The sequence below is a fragment of the Microchirus variegatus genome (genome assembly GCF_963457635.1).
Source record: "Microchirus variegatus genome assembly, chromosome: 4".
Lineage (NCBI taxonomy): Eukaryota > Metazoa > Chordata > Actinopteri > Pleuronectiformes > Soleidae > Microchirus > Microchirus variegatus.
The window spans coordinates 23,590,578-23,606,791 of record NC_139805.1 but is presented as its reverse complement, the minus strand read 5'-3'; the positions used below and the strand labels follow the sequence as shown (position 1 = coordinate 23,606,791).

The 16,214-nt window shown below is 41.0% G+C and overlaps 1 protein-coding gene across 1 annotated transcript; it reads left to right on the top strand.

The window, feature by feature from the left end:
• Positions 1-3,453: 3,453 nt before the first annotated feature.
• rorca (RAR-related orphan receptor C a) lies at positions 3,454-15,888 on the top strand (the record flags this gene model as incomplete). Its single annotated transcript, XM_083888533.1, has 10 exons — positions 3,454-3,725; positions 10,732-10,817; positions 10,952-11,093; positions 11,300-11,734; positions 12,060-12,181; positions 12,653-12,785; positions 14,052-14,159; positions 14,258-14,368; positions 15,518-15,630; positions 15,727-15,888. Exons 1-10 carry the CDS (start codon positions 3,719-3,721, stop codon positions 15,886-15,888), a joined length of 1,419 nt encoding a protein of 472 aa, XP_083744659.1. The 5' UTR covers positions 3,454-3,718.
• Positions 15,889-16,214: the final 326 nt, after the last annotated feature.

Here is a 16,214-nt window from a genome sequence, read left to right as displayed (position 1 = left end):
GAAGAGGAGAGGAGAGAGGATTATGGAAGCCAGAGCTTGTGGATCCCAAAATAATCCTCTCAGTGTACTGGGCTTTATGTGCCGTGGGGGGGGGCAGAGGCCAGTTTGAGCGATTAAATTCATGTGCCACGCTTTGAATGTGCAGAAAACTCGTCTGACCGTCACTGCCTCTGCTTTGAACATGGAGGGAGGGTTTGATTTGTCCTTTCCTGTGTGACCCAGCACACACACACACACACACACACACAGGGACGGGCACATTCATTAATCAGGAAAGCTGCTATACGTGTCTGTTTCTGCAGCTCTTAAGCCCCTCCTTCCCTTCATGCTCCGTGTTCTAATTTGGGTATTGCCATGGTTACATAAGATTCAGGGTTAAGAGGTAAGCGGCAAACGCGGGATGGATGTGTGACTGCCTCATGGCCGTCACACAATAGACATTATTGAAAACCGAGAAAGATAGGTAGATGAGGATCAGGAAGGAAATCATCACACTGACTAAAGCATGTAAATGGGAGGAAGAGGAAGTTTATATAGAGTATAATAAAGAAAAAAAACACAATTTCCCAGCACTTTTCCCCCAGCATTGTTGAGCTGTGACTTTTGTGAAAAGGGCAATACAATATTGAAGTGCATGCACGCTGATTTCTTTCCCTATTTTTTTTTGAGTTTGAGGAGCACAAACTGTAGGGAAAATATAAAATGTGTTAAAATGGCCACAAGCACAAGGCTGCGGAAGGACAATAGAGAGAAGTATGGACAATAAAGCATGGGTGGTGACTGTGTACAACAAAGTGTGATACAATTCAGGACAAAAGCATTCATCGCAAGAAAAAGACAGAGAGAGTCAGCCCACACCAGAGAGGGAGGGAGCGAGGGAGGGAGGGAGGGAGGGAGGGAGGGGTGTGAAAGTTCCCTGCTGCTCCACTAACCTACTTACCATAATCTCTCTCTTCTCCTCATTTCATAACTGAGCCTGAGTTACATGATACATTAGTCATCTTTCCCACACTTGCAAATCAATGCTATTCATCAGCGTTGTAATTAAAGGCTTGGGACGTCCATCAAAGCAGGGGCGTGGCTGACTTATCTCTCTCTCTCTCTCTCTCTCTCTCGGCAGGAAACAATGACAGGAATGAAGTGCCAACAGATATAATTTACAAGTTTTGACAGCTAACCTTGTTTAGTCGGTGTTGTGTTTTTTTTAATGATAGCTGGCAACCAATAATGTTGCATTATTTCCTTCTTCTGGTTCCAAGTATATGCTTATCTTTCCTTTCCTGCTGGTTGGTTATTATTTTTGGTTTTATTTCCATGGAATGCAAGTACATGAAGAAGCAGAGGTTAAAGAGTTCAACACATTTAAAAATAAATGTGTTTTTTTTTTTATGTAAAGAAAAATTGTCATTCCTGTGTTGTTATGTCAATGCCCAGAGGCGCAGCTTGTGAACAGACAATTCAGGCAACTGCTTGGGGGCCCCGAGCCAATAGGGGGCCCCGACACTCGGAGCCTGAGGGCTGTTTTTACTGAAATGTGCAGTGACCAGCCGCCTCCCCGTCCTCCTCAAAAAACAATGGGCAATTTGCAATGACATCTCAGTAGGAAACCTCCCTAAAGGGGCCCCACCTCACTTTAACCTCTGTGAAGTTATTGTTCTGCAAGTTGGAAAATGAAGAGGATTATTTACAGTGTAATGCATATCTTTTTTACTCAGTTTATATATGTTTTTTTCAGTTATTTACAGTATTTTATTGTTCTATATATGTATATTGTTTTATAGTGTGGGTTCTTTACAGTGTAATGTATTTTTTTTTACTAAGTTTATATAGGTTTTTAAAAGCTATTTACAGTATTTTATTGTTCTTTACATTTATATTTATTGTTATTATTGTTCTTTACATTTATATTTTCACATACGTTTTAATTACAAGGTTTTTCCATAACATAATGAACACTGGTTGGAAGGGCCCCCTGGGAATTTTTGCCTTGGGCCCCTACAGACTCTAGAATCGCCTCTGTCAATACCTGTTATTTTGTTGTTTTGAATCAAATGTATAATTCAAGCAGGAGTGTGCTGTCACTGCTTGAGTGAAGTTGAAGTGTCTCTTTCAGTCGTGAATAACTTGGTTATTTGATGACTGAGGACCTTCACAGAGATATTTAAGGCAATGGAAAAGAAAAACAAACCTCAGTGAACACACACACCAACTTGTGATCACACAACATTCTTCTGCCAAGAAGAGGAATTAGTGTGTGTGTTAATCCACTGATTATATGCCGAGGGTTTTTATTTTAGTCATCAGCCAAAGGAAAAGTGAGGACACAGCAGTGATTTAGCTCACAAATAATAATAATAATAATAATAATAACAATAATAATAATAAAAAGCTCTGCAGTAAACTGTAGCTTATGTCTTATAGGTTTATTGATGACCATGCATGGCAGGAATGTGTATGTGTATTTTTAAGCAAGCATGAGTAAACATGTGAAAATGTCAACGACTATTTTCATTGATTGATTTCTTGTTTTTGTCCACAAACCGAAAGGATTCAGTTGATTTGTTAAATTGAGCAAAGAACCCAGAAAATATTCACAAAAAAACACTACTAAAAACCTATATTTTTTTCCCTGGCGTTCAGTCCCAGCTAGGCGAGAATCCTTGGCTTCCTACTTTTTTTTTTTTTTTTAATTTTTATTTGTTTTTATTCTAATTTTAGTTTTTGTTTTAAAGGTAGATTTATTACATAATGCACCTTTATATTGAGCTCTCACTGTTCCTTTATTGTTTTTATTTATTATTATATGGCGTGTGATTATATTGTATTTTAGTACATGTTCTGCACTTTGGTTCAACTGAGGTTGTTTTTAAATGTGCTTAATAAAGAAACTTGACTTGACATTTAAGAAGTCTGAAAAAAAACACAAAGCTTGTTTTAATTATTATTATTATTATTATTATTGTTAATATTAATATAAAAGCATGCACGAAACTGGTGTTATTTGCACATTATTATGAGTTTTTCAAATATTTTTGAGTTGCCTTTCAAAACAAAAGGTCGTGTGTTTTTGATAAACAACTCGGAAATTAAAAAAAAAACAGAAGAAGGTGAGTGCTTGTTATTAAATCGTTCCCACGCTGGGCGGCTGTCGGTCTGCCACTGACACACTGCCACACTTTCCCACGCACGCGAGAGGCGTTCTTTCAGCGCACGCGCGCGGTGGGGAAGGAGGGAAGCTGCGTGAAGGAGCTTGGGAGGGGAGAACGCGCGCGCGAGGGGGGCGGGCGAGCGTCTCTCCAGCGCGCGCGCGTCAGCTCACGGGGCACGAGGCGGGCGGACCGCGGGCTGAGGATCATGTGTAGTCCACGCGCCGAAACTCGGTTACAGTGAGCTGTGCAGAGCGCGAGAGCAGAGCAAGAGCAAGAGCAAGAGCAGAGAGGAGACAGACGAGGAGGAGCAACTCTTAGACTGTTTTATCACAACAGCACCTGCGAGCTAACACTTAGTCAGTCAGTGACAGATATTCTACTTCTTCTTCTTCTTTAAGAACAGTTTGTGTTTCGACAAAAAGGCGAGGTAGAAACAACCGTGTGAGGATTTGCTGTTGTGACAGTTTTCAGCTGTGCTGCGCGTCCTCTCTCGTGTTTTGTTTTGTTTTTCTTCCCACCTGGAATTGCATGACACGAAGTAGCTGAAACTAGCTTCTCCCGCCGCCGACATGAGAGGTGAGTTCATGACAACATTATGACTGTATTGTTAGCTTAAATGTCCCTGTGTTTTCTACGTTGTCTTTGTGTTTGCACTGCTGTGAATCGTGTGAAGAACGTTAAGTTCAGACGTACGCAAGTGCGTATGAACGTTGACATTGTGTACTTGGAAAAGTTGCTCAGTCAGCGTTGAACCTCAACACGCGTACGTTTATTGCAAGTGAACTATTTTAATCTGCGCACGTACACCTCAAGCTACACTCAAAGCTGTTTCTTTTCTTTTTTTTATTAAATTACTTCAGGGTTTCGCTGTTCATTCGTTTTTTTCCGCCTGTGACAGGAGGAATGTGTCGCAGCTGTGGTTACTTTGTTTCGCCGGTGAGCGAATCCACTTATGTAAGAGCTGTGGAGAGAAGGAGGGAGGGAGGGAGAGAGGGAGCGGAGGGATTTGGTGGCTGTCAAAGCGCAGGGAAATCTGTCGACAGGGAGTTAGAAGGCTGGAAAAGTAGTCCCTTTTAATGCGTTCTCTCTCCCACTGTTCTGTTGTTTGTTTACACTTAAATTGAAGTAGTTTTTTGTGATTCAATCCTCATATTTACAGTTTATTTGCGCACAGATTTGCTGCAGTGATTCTTTATTATTATTATTATTATTATTATTATTATTATTATTGTGAGTGTTATTATTGTTATTGCATTATGACATGACATGCTTTTGCGTCAGTCTTCTCCCACTGTGTGTTGTGTTGTCGGCATCAGCAGTGGTGACGGCCGGTGTGTGGGAAGAGGGGTGGAGGTGGAGAAGAAGGAGAGATAGGAGGTTGACCTAATTCTGTCATTGAGGATTACGCCGAGTTTGTATGTGTGTCGTCACTAGTGATGAGACGATGTTGATCATTTAAATCAGTTCCTCTTTAAGCTGTTGTTGATATCATCTGCAAGAGGGGGGTGGGCATTAAAAAAAAACTGGGATTTTAATCCACTTCTTTTATAACTTTCACCCAAAAACAAGACCAATATTTTCACAAGAGCTTCTATATGGCACATCTGGCTCTATATTTTCACCCACAACAAGACTAAGTATTGATATTTCATATCACGGTGTGTGATCTATTTAATGATATTCATGTATGTTCACACTTGTGGTGGTTTTAATTAAAAGGCTGACATCACACAACGCAGCCAAACAAATGTGATTTCTAAGTCGCGCACCGCTGTGACGAGCAGGATATGGGCACAGCAAGCGCAGTTTTAACCATGAGGCACAGCAGGGTCCAGTTAAGCTCAGTTTCCTCCGTCAGCTAAGGTTACTTACATCAACCAGAGTGCTTGTTGCTCCAGTCAGGCACGACTTGTCAGTCAGATTTTATTAAAAACACATAGACACATGTTCTTCACAGTCATGGACAATCTGCAAGTGGAGTTGCTTCAATAAATAAATAAATGGCAGTGTTTAGTATAAAAGACAACAATTAATGGAGTGTTTTTGGTCATTGTGGAATAAATGTGTGATGGAAAAGCCTAGGGAGGGGTTGATGATGTCCTTTTTTGACACTGATATCACAGCCTTGGCTTGCGTATCTATACTGATAGCAGTATTGTCTTTTACAAAATGACATCTATCTCTCTTTTTGTCTTAAAATATGTCCATATAGCTCACATAATCACTGCAGACGTGCATTCCCATCTCACATCCTGGTCACATAACTCAGAGCAAACCTCTCTTTATATACAACAGCCTGTGCTTCCTGTAGCATTTGTGTGATATTTAGGGCATTTGGATCATATTTTATTTTTTTGTTCTTTATCCTATACCGGGCCGATAGTGATACTGAATATCATATTCTGAAGGGCCACAAAAGAAGTGTATTCATGCTAAAAAGTGGACCAAAAGAAAAAAAAGAATGGGTTGTGTTTGGTCATTGTGGAAAATGTATAATTAAAAAAAAATTTCAGGGTCAGAATTTTCATCAGATTAATACGTAATACAACTCACAATGCTGTTGTGCATGTTTATCCCCGAGTTATAGTCGCAGGCCGAGTGTTGCACAAACACGTATGACATAACGCGGTCAAATGAGCAACAAGCCTTGAAAAGAGCACTTTCAGATGTTCTGCATGGCCGCACTGATGGTGTCCAGACCTGGACACTGGAGCTCAGTTAGACCAGGATCAAAGGTACAGTAGCAGTAAAAGGGAGGAAAAGGCCACGCTCTCCCCAGGTTCCTGCTGTGCTGAGCTCAGGCTCAATGCCATTATCTGTTGAGTGAGTGTACACTGTGCACCCTTGGGGTAGTTCACAGCAAACTATAGTATGTGTCAAGGTGCCCTTTCGTTCTGACAACTCCTTGTTAAGATTCCACTCCTCTTATCTAAAGCGCCAACTTCTCACCCGGCTTCGACATTAGTATGCAAGCAAAATGTTTCTCCTTGACTCTGTGCTGTTTTTTCCAAGTCTTATGATAACATTTTATTTTTGCAGCCCATAAGACAAACTGCGGTCAAATTAGAAAAATATTTTCTTGCTTTGCACAATGAATTGTTTAGACTCGATGTTAGCTTTAGGCAAAGTCATATTGATAGGTCGTATCTACTTTCCAAGTATGCATAATGATAAGGGCATCTAAACAGACGCTCAGTCAAGGCAAACATCAGTGATTGCTGCAGCATGGGCTTTAATTTGTTCCTGTGGTTTAGCTGCTGTGAAAATTACCTGTGTGAAGTGGAGTCTTCAGTCTGGGTTGTTTCCTTGTGTTACAGAGGCCTTCTGGGGTTTTAGGGCTCAGAGCCGCATGATCAAGCAAGGGCACTTTTATCTTCTCTGATCAATTGACAGGGATTACACAGAGAGTGCGAGGATGGCACAGTAGCCTCTGTTGTTCAGGACACGGATATTAAATCTAGGAAAAGTGGGGAAAATGATACACTTGTTTATACTTTTATATCACAAAAGGCAGCCATTATTGTACCTTCGCCCTGTTTTTAATGTACAGATACAAATAAATCAAAAGGATTATCATCCTTTACAAGAAGGAAGAACGTAAATTATTCCCGTCACAAGGAAACAGAAATCATCTTGAATATGTTCCACATGCATCAAATCTCATGCGCGTCTCTTATTTGCCACTTGGTACAACAAATATACACTATGACATTGCTTGTTACACAGTTTAGTCTAAAATTGGCTGAAGCATTTATTGTAATTTATAAAATGCAGTCTATTCACTTTTAATCCTCAATCCTAAAAGAAAATCTATCATGTCCTCGTCTCAGAGCACTTTGTTCCAAGTGCTTTACGACATAGGCTTTTAGTCTTTTGTGTTCACTAATACATCTCATTCCACTATACAGTTGCATCTTCTAAGTAATTACCTGAAATTACACACAGTGCATTTTTAAATAGCTTGGGGTTAGGCCATACTATACTGTCTGTAGGTGGGTCAGAGAGTGGAGAAGATGAGAAGACAAACTTTACAGTCCACATATAGCGACTATATAGAAAACAGGTGTCAGCAGAGGCCCTGTGTTGGGAGATATAGGGAAAAAGAACAGGACAAACGTAGAATGCGGCTGTTGTGTTTATTGAAATACCTGCCGAATAGGTTTTAATACCAAGTGAAAATGCAATGTATACACAGTATATTTTTGAAACATTACATTAAAGTATAGTTGTTAATATTGTCATGGTATCACAGGTGATAATTCTCCATCTTGTTTTAAACCTATTGCACAATAAATATTGAACTGAAGATTGACTCAAATCCCTCATCACTCATGCTGTATAGTATATTGCTCAATGTACCATATGTTTAATTTAGCAGACAGATAGCACCAAGAAGTCCCCTGAAATGTAGGCTAAGTATACAATAGGCAGGTGAATGCAAAGCGCAAGGTAAATAGGACCTTTGACTCTGTTTGATTAGCTGTGATGAGAGGGCAAAGTCTTTCCAGCCGAGGCTTTACAGCACTAATGATGAAATGTGCTGACAACAAAAGGAGCTTTAAATCAATTAAAAATCATCTTCCATGTTAAAATATCATAATAATGTTTCAAAATTGTGACATTTTGACATAGCTACTAATTGTTTGAGCTATTAGTAATCACTGACACAAGTTATGTAATTACAGTTTTTTCTCTCTCACAGTATATGGCTCCTTTTTACAGATGTTGCCGGGGGCATCTATTTAAATCCATTCTGCAGCACAACTTTAAAAAAGGAATGAGTAAACTGATGTCGCTAACCAGTGCAATAGCTGCTCTCCACACTGTGTTTTAAACCTCACTTCAAAGTGGTGATTTGTGTAAAATTTGTTTGCTAATAGACCAGAAAGAATCTCCAAGCAGCCAACTGCAGCGGAGTATAAATAGATTTATGGTCTGGCTCAAAACGCAGCTGAAATTTCACTCAAATACTTGACAAGCTGCAGCAAGTTGAGAAGCTACTATTAGCCACGTTGGGTCCACCTGCTGCAGCTCACTGTAGCTACTGGATGTTATCATAAAATAATTCCAGATGTTGTTGTTATGTAAGTTGTTGTAATGGTTTGACCCTGCAAGTTGTAGCTGTTCCACAATCAAACTTTATATTCTATACTTTTCCACGCACGGTTAAGATGCACTTAGGGTGTAGCACAACTACGATGTTTATTTGTCTCAGTACACTCTTAGAAATAAGGGTTCCAAGAGGGTCCTTCTACAAAGGCTGAGGTTCTACCTGGAACCATTTGCTTCTGAAAAACCCTTTCCAGAAGAAAGGGTTTTTCAAGGGTTCCATTCAAGAACCATTTTGATCCAGAGAACCCTTTAAAACCCCTTTCAAAAAGGGGTTTTATTCAGGAAAACCCCTTTCCTGAATAAAGGGTTTTAAACGGGTTCTTGGTGGAACCCTCCAAAAGCCGAAGAACCTTATATGGTTCTACTAAGAGTGTATACAAGCACTAGCATGGCATTGGTTGCAGTATGCTCCATTTCAGCAGGTAGTTTCTGGTTTAGCTGGTGGCTAGTTGTTAGTATGTACAACGTCATTTGAAACCATTGTGTCATCCATGAACTTTAGATTATTCAATTCTTTGAGTCTTATTGAAGTCCACTCCCCATTGCACAACTTTGTTTGTTGGTGTTTTAGTTCAACGTATTGTCAACGTAGCGACTGTTATTCATTTTAAACGTTCATTTGAGTCTGACTCAAGTTTGGTTCCAAGAAAACCGATTGCATCCCTTGTGAGGCTGCTACTGCTACACAAAAAAACGCGCCTCCCCCTTCACTGAGTGGGAAACTGTGTCAGTGGAGCAGCTCTCTGCTCTCTGGGCCTGACTGCTGCTCAGCTGACTGGCAGGTGAGATGGCAAGTCACAGACAAAAGCTGCTTGCTCAGCAGCCAATGGGAGTGTGGCGGGGTGAGGTAGGATCGTCACAGGCGTTGCCATGACAACCACCTTTGAATGAGTGTGTTCATGGAATGCAGCCAGACGGCAGTTATATAACAGGCTGAAAGGCGGAGGGAGGGAGAGAGAGAGAGGGAGGTTGAGGCTCTGTAGAAGGGGAGCGATAAAGGGAGCAATGGAGAAAGGGATTTTTTTTTTTCCATGGCCCTTTATTTATTTATATCCCTTTGTTATGTTACATTGACCAGCAGGAATTCTAATCAACCGAGACGGTTAATTCAAATATGTCACCAGAGCTGCACAGAAACCTTTTTCTTAGAGGGAAGATGACACATACTTTTTCCCTAAGTCATGGTTTTCAGCGTTACATAAGCTCTTTTGTGTCTTTTTTTCTTAGTGTGACGCATGTCTCTCTCCTCATATGCACACACACAGACACACAGTGACTCATGTGATTGGTTGGTTTTTGAGGGGTTTATAAAAGAGCCCTTTACAAATCTGCAATTTTCTGAAGAGCTGTGAAGGCCGAGCAAAGCCGCTGCTGTGATTTACAGGTTACCTAATACCCCGTGTGATCCAACGAAAGTGGTTTAGAGATTGTTTGGCACATCCTGCAGGCCCGAGCTTTATCAAATCCCGTACACAAGATTGCACAACGGGTTGCAGGAGTCGATAAACACGGCGCTGTATGCCTTCGTTTGCCTGCAAACGTTTAGTTCATCCTCGAAGCGAAACAGCAGAGTGAGATAAAGACAGAGAGAGTGAGCGAGAGAGAGAGAGACACGAAACTTTATAACCCTGGGCCTCAGCTAATGCAATTGACCTGCTATTCTGGGCCTGAGGAGGCCCAGCTACTTAGATAAACAACATAATGAAAAGAACATGCTGTTCTGGGGTAAGAAGGCTCAGGCTTCAACAATGAACTCAAGGTATAGAATCTATACCTCTGTTTTCCTTTGTGTCCGTGACACTATTCCACATGATCCTGAAACATTATCACATATGTATATATATATAAATATACATATATATATATATATATATATATACATATCATGATTATTAAGAACCTTTAAAAACTTATAATGCCCTAAAGACATTTGCCCAAAAAAGTCCATGTGTAACATTTGAGTTAGAAGTCTTGGACAGTTACCAAATTGGTGTTTAGTGGTAGTGTACCTGTGAGCTTGGTTCATACTGCTGTGTATTGCATAATAACGGCAAACTGATAGCCTTCTTGAAATCTCTGTGTCAATGCTGGGCTTTGCTTCTGCAAACCCCAGTGAATGATTTATGGTTATTACAGTCAATAAATCTGTAAATGTTCTCCATCGTGTAATTTTGACAACACGTCATAAAATTAAAAATGATTATAATATCACTAAAAGTATTATTTGTTTGACCAACAGTTCAGAACTGGAGCAGACTAATCTTTCATTTGTTTGGATTACATCAGTTCTATTTTTTTTTTTTTATTGTTAGTGATATAGAATGTAGTTAGCTAATACTTGCAGGTCTAGGTCAATGTACCACATGACTTGCTGTTATAGACTTACAGCGATTAGTAGTATTTGATTATATTATATTATATTTTGAGTATTTCACTGATTTAATTTTCTTGGTATCTCTTTTTCCCTCAGCTCAAATCGAGGTGATACCCTGCAAAATCTGTGGGGACAAATCGTCAGGGATTCACTATGGTGTCATCACCTGTGAAGGCTGCAAGGTGAGCTTTAAAACCAGCACGTCATCAGTAACAATAAAACTAGGTCAAAAGTGTTGTTTTAAAAAAGCTTTAGTGTCTACAACACCCAATGCTTTACATGCTCTAATTGTGTGTCTTTTCCTTTTTGTGTGTAGGGATTCTTCCGACGCAGCCAGCAGAACAACGCTATGTACTCCTGCTCACGGCAGAGGAACTGTCTCATTGACCGGACCAACCGTAACCGCTGTCAGCACTGCAGGTTGCAGAAGTGCCTTGCCCTGGGCATGAGCCGTGATGGTGAGTTCAGCCACTCGATCTATATTTAATTAACTCAGAGTTTCCACACACACACACACACTTTTTTTCTGCGTATTGCAATGAGGCCGCCATGTTGACCCCGTTTCACTGTATCTTCTCGAAAGTTTCATTTCGGGTGGTGAGTTATTGCTGCAGATCTGAAATTAAACATTAACGGATTGATTATTTGTTTGCTCTTGTTGCAGCGGTGAAGTTTGGCCGAATGTCCAAAAAGCAGCGCGACATCCTTATTTCAGAGGTCCAGAAGCACCAGCAGTCGCAGGCAGGCATCGGTGCCCGCGAGGAGAACTGTGACATGACCGACCTCAGCTGCCCCTACAGAAGAGGCTCCAGCACCACGCTTAGTGATCTGGACGACATCTCCACGCTGCCAGAAGGCCTACTCTTCGACCTGCCGCTGACCCCGGAGGACGCGGGCGGAGACTACTGTAACCTGGACATGCTGTACGGTAGCGCCGGGAGCAGCTCGTCCTCTCAGAGTTCACCGGAACAGACCGACTTGGACTTTGTAGAGGGCAAACACAGCATCAAGCACGAATATCAGCTGTTGCACGACTCTGGACTCTTCTCGCACGCTATCCACGACCTGCTGCCCGGCGGCTACTCACTGCTCGAGATAGGTCAGTATGAAGCAGCAGGGCTTGAAAAGTCACTCTCCTCTATGCATATGCATTATTAGCATGACTGGCAATGGACTTTTGCGCCACCTGCTGGTTGATATTAATGAAGTAATTACCAATATTCACGAGTGGGAACACAATTAAATGTACATTTTCTTCGACAATTTGGTTGAAATATGCGATACAAAAACATTAGCCACTGACTTGTAGGTAGAATGGTGCAACATTGATGAAGGCGATAAGATGTAAATACAGCATACTACATGGAAGAGATTATAAAGCCATCTTTCCAGACAATTAACCAAATGTTTTTCTGCCTATTTAGAGCGTTTAACTCAGAGTGTGGTCAAGTCCCATATTGAGACGAGCCAATACAGCACAGAGGAGCTGAAGAGAATGGCGTGGACCTTGTACAGCCCAGAAGAGACGCGCTCATACCAGACCAAGGTATGTCTTCATCTTCATAGCCACATGCAAGCATTTGTCAGTTGAACCTGACATTTATACACATTTCAAGAAAAGAGATCCTGCTGAAAAACTGCAGTTAAATGTGTTGTGAACATTGGAATCTATAAAGAAAAACATTCTCAGTGGAATGTTTTCAATTTTTTAACCTTGTACTGAAGTCAACAGTTACAAACAATCCTTAACCACACAGAAGTGCTCTTTTCTTGTCTCTATAGATAATTCTTAACAGTCAGGTTTTTCAGTACAAACGTTGTCTGATGGGTTTTCTCATCTCACTTGTCAAGGTTGCAGTTCTTAGTGTAAGCTAAGAACTTAGCTTGAAATGCAGGAAAATAAAGAAAAAAAAAACAGCAAAACATCCTGTAGGTCAAGGTTTCTTCAGTTGAAACGAGATCATGCAACAGAAAACCTCCTGACAAAAGCCTCTCTGTGTCTTGTTTTCTCTTTCAGTCAGCTGAGGTGATGTGGCAACAATGTGCCATTCACATCACCAATGCAATCCAGTATGTGGTGGAGTTTGCCAAACGCATCTCTGGCTTCATGGATCTGTGTCAAAACGATCAGATTATTCTTCTCAAAGCAGGTCAGAGCACGACAACAGTGTACACACACACACACACACACACCCTGTGGGCTCATATCACTTCTACATAGTGTGTTAAGCCTCGTAACAGTCAGGAGCTGTTTTCACAAGTGAAATGCTTGGCGTGAGACAGAGTGTGTATGGTTTCTTGAGTTAGTTTGCAAAGTTTTTGTGCCGACTAAGATAGTCTCAGTAACAGTAGATTACCATTTAATATTAACAAACGTCTGTTCCAGTCAAACCACTGTCAAATAAGTTCACACAGTGTTCATAAAGTACATCAGCTCCACCCGACTCGCAGTATAGCTTTGGAAGTGAGTAGTTTTATATGACGACAGATGGAGGCAAAAGCAAGATTGCTCTAGTAAAGTAAGACGGCTGCAAACAGGTTAGAGGATGACACACATGTTCCCCAATGAATGACGCAGCATACGAATACTTTTATACATTTTAGAGGCTGAATAATATCAACAATAACAACAACAATCACCAAACTTCATATACTGCAGCTTAAAACATCACGTGTGCAGAGTGACTAATCTCTCATGGCTAAAAGTATTTTTAATTTAATTCACAAGGGAAAAACAATATATCAATCAAACTTCAAAGTTTGCAGCTGAGGGACTTTCATTTCCTCATTTCTATGAAGAGGAAGGAGAAAAGGGTGCTTTTCACAAGGCATGATAATAGTCTAATGCTTTAATCAGTGAGTTCTAAGAAGTGTCCACACCCTTCTGTGATCTGCCAAACCTAAATAAAGCTAGATGGCTGGAGGAGGATTATAGGCCGATGGATTGATGCTACAGAAACACATTCCCGTCAGCGTCACTACACATTAAACACATCAAAATCTCTCAATTGGCATTAAACATTGTGCACATGCACGAACGACCGAAACGCATCTTGCATCAAAGCATCTGTGGATGTCCAGGTGCCAATTCTCCTGTCAATCACGGGCGAGCTAGTAAATTATAGACAATTATCGTTGTCACTGAAGAATGTCTTGCCTCATAAAATCCAAACAGGGCAGTCTAAACTAATAATTAGAGTGAAGAATAGCCTCCTGCTGCCGTGACACAAGAATTCAGATTAAGGCCTCATCCCTTTTTGTTTTCTTTTTGCTGGTGGAATTTGTTTTTCTCCTTTTATTATGTAAGAGGATTCAGCTTTTATAGATTATATTCCCCTGCTTCTTCCCATTCAACTTGAGTACACAGTTTCTCACAGCGAGTTAGCCGCTAAGCTTTCATTCTTGTGCGTCAACAGGCTGCATGGACGTCCTCCTCATCCGTTTGTGTCGGGCGTACAACCCCATCAACAACACGCTGCTGTTTGACGGAAAGTTTGCCACCCCTCAGCTTTTCAGAGCTCTTGGTGAGTCGCCGTGTTTGCAATCTTCCTTTTCTTTATTGTAGAAATTGTTTGGATCACACACTAATCATCTTGTATTTCCTTCTTCCTCTTCTACACAGGCTGCGATGACCTTGTAAACGCTGTGTTTGATTTTGCTAAGAATCTGAGTCGCATACAGATGTCAGAGGAGGACATTGCTCTCTTCAGTGCTGCTGTGCTGCTCTCGCCAGGTATTTTTTATTTTTATTTAATACATTTATCTTTACATCTCGTGCAAAAGGTTTAAGTCAATAATCATGTTTTGTTGAACCTCAAATGTTGTGGAACGAGATTGACACATTTTGCTGGTGATTAAGTTCATCTGGCACCAGCAAAAATGTGTTAATTACATGTGATTAGAGTTGTTTACCTGCTGCGAGCGTCTGATGCCATGCATCTTTGTTATGGCTGAAAGCATTTTTCATTAAAATTCATGACAAAGAAAATTCTCAACTTAAAAAAAACAGTCTTGGCCCAAGGCATCTTTGAGGAAAAAGTTTAAAATGATGTTTTACATTCAAGTCGCCCACACCAATATTTTCCATCCATATCCAACTTTATTTACCAACAAATAAATGGATTTGGGTGATGGTTGCAGATCATAACATTTGCATAATGTGAGTCCAACATTCATAGCATACTTAAATCCACAATGCCGTGCCATTCGCAGTAAAGTAAAGTACCAGTGTTGACAGCTTATTGCTCCAGTGCCTGGGTGAAACTCCTTAATTGATCATAATAACACCTTTGATGAGGATGATGATTTGGTTGCTAACCATAAATGAAAATTAGGTCACGTAGAAGATGACTAACTAACAAACAAACAAACATCATCAAGGGGATCTTTTGTTGTTGCATAGTCTTGAATGTTTCACCAGTTCATAACTGCATATCTCCTTAAATCAGTCATGAACACAACTAGTGCAGTGCCCGTAGGAAGCATGTATTCCTATAGTGGGAGCTGAAGAAGATTTTTCAGTTGTGGTAATGCATGATAAGGAATGTAAAGGCTAACATAATACAAACACTGCCATGCATCTAGCATTAGCGTAGCTAGCTGTTTTGCAACTGTCAGCCGCGCCATCTAGCTATGTTAATGTTAATCGAAAATTAAAACATTTGCGTTGTGCCTATTGAGGTTGCAATGCACAGTGTTCGTATTATGTTAGCCCTACGCTAATCGTAGAGTCGCTAGCTTACCTTTGGAAACAGGTTCGCCAAGTTAGCCACAAAGGAGTAGCATGCTAATGCAAAATAAATATGTGTAAGGACCTGACTGAATGAAGTGTTCAGGAATAGATCAGGAGACTCATCTCGTCACTCATCTTGTTTCCCTTCAGACCGACCCTGGCTCACAGACGTCCAGAAGGTACAGAAGCTGCAGGACAAAGTCTACGTGGCTCTGCAGCGCTGTCTACAAAAAGAGGGAGCACCAGAAGAGAAACTGGCAAAGGTACAGTCCCCTCTCCTTCTGAGTCACTGAAACTGTCATGATGGTTCTTTTATGGATTGACTAATTATCACTCTTCCTTTTTTTTCCCCTGTGTAGATGCTGTCAAGGCTTCCTGTAATGAAGTCCATCTGCAACCTCCACATCGACAAGCTGGAGTTTTTCCGCCTGGTTCACCCCGAGACGGCGTACACTTTCCCCCCTCTGTACAGGGAGGTATTTTGCAGTGAAATCAGCTTCCCCGACTCCACCGAGGGCTAGTGCCGCTTAGCTAAATAGCTTGAAAAATATAGAAAACACTGAGGTTAAGAGAGGAGAGACGTAGAAAATGTGGCAACCAGCTGAGGCAAAAACAACAACAACAACCACCAGCAGCTCAACGACAATCCTGCACGCTACACTTCAGGTCACGCTCCTCTCACATCCCAAAGCTGTGGAGGAGCATGCACTGCCCCTGCAGGCCAGTCCCTTCACCTGCAGCACGACAAGACGTGCTGCTGGGTACTCAGTGCATGTTACCTCCTCTGTTTTTTTTTTTAAGGAGGTTGAAGAAATGTTTAAATGGGCAGTCTACATTTGTATTCTGG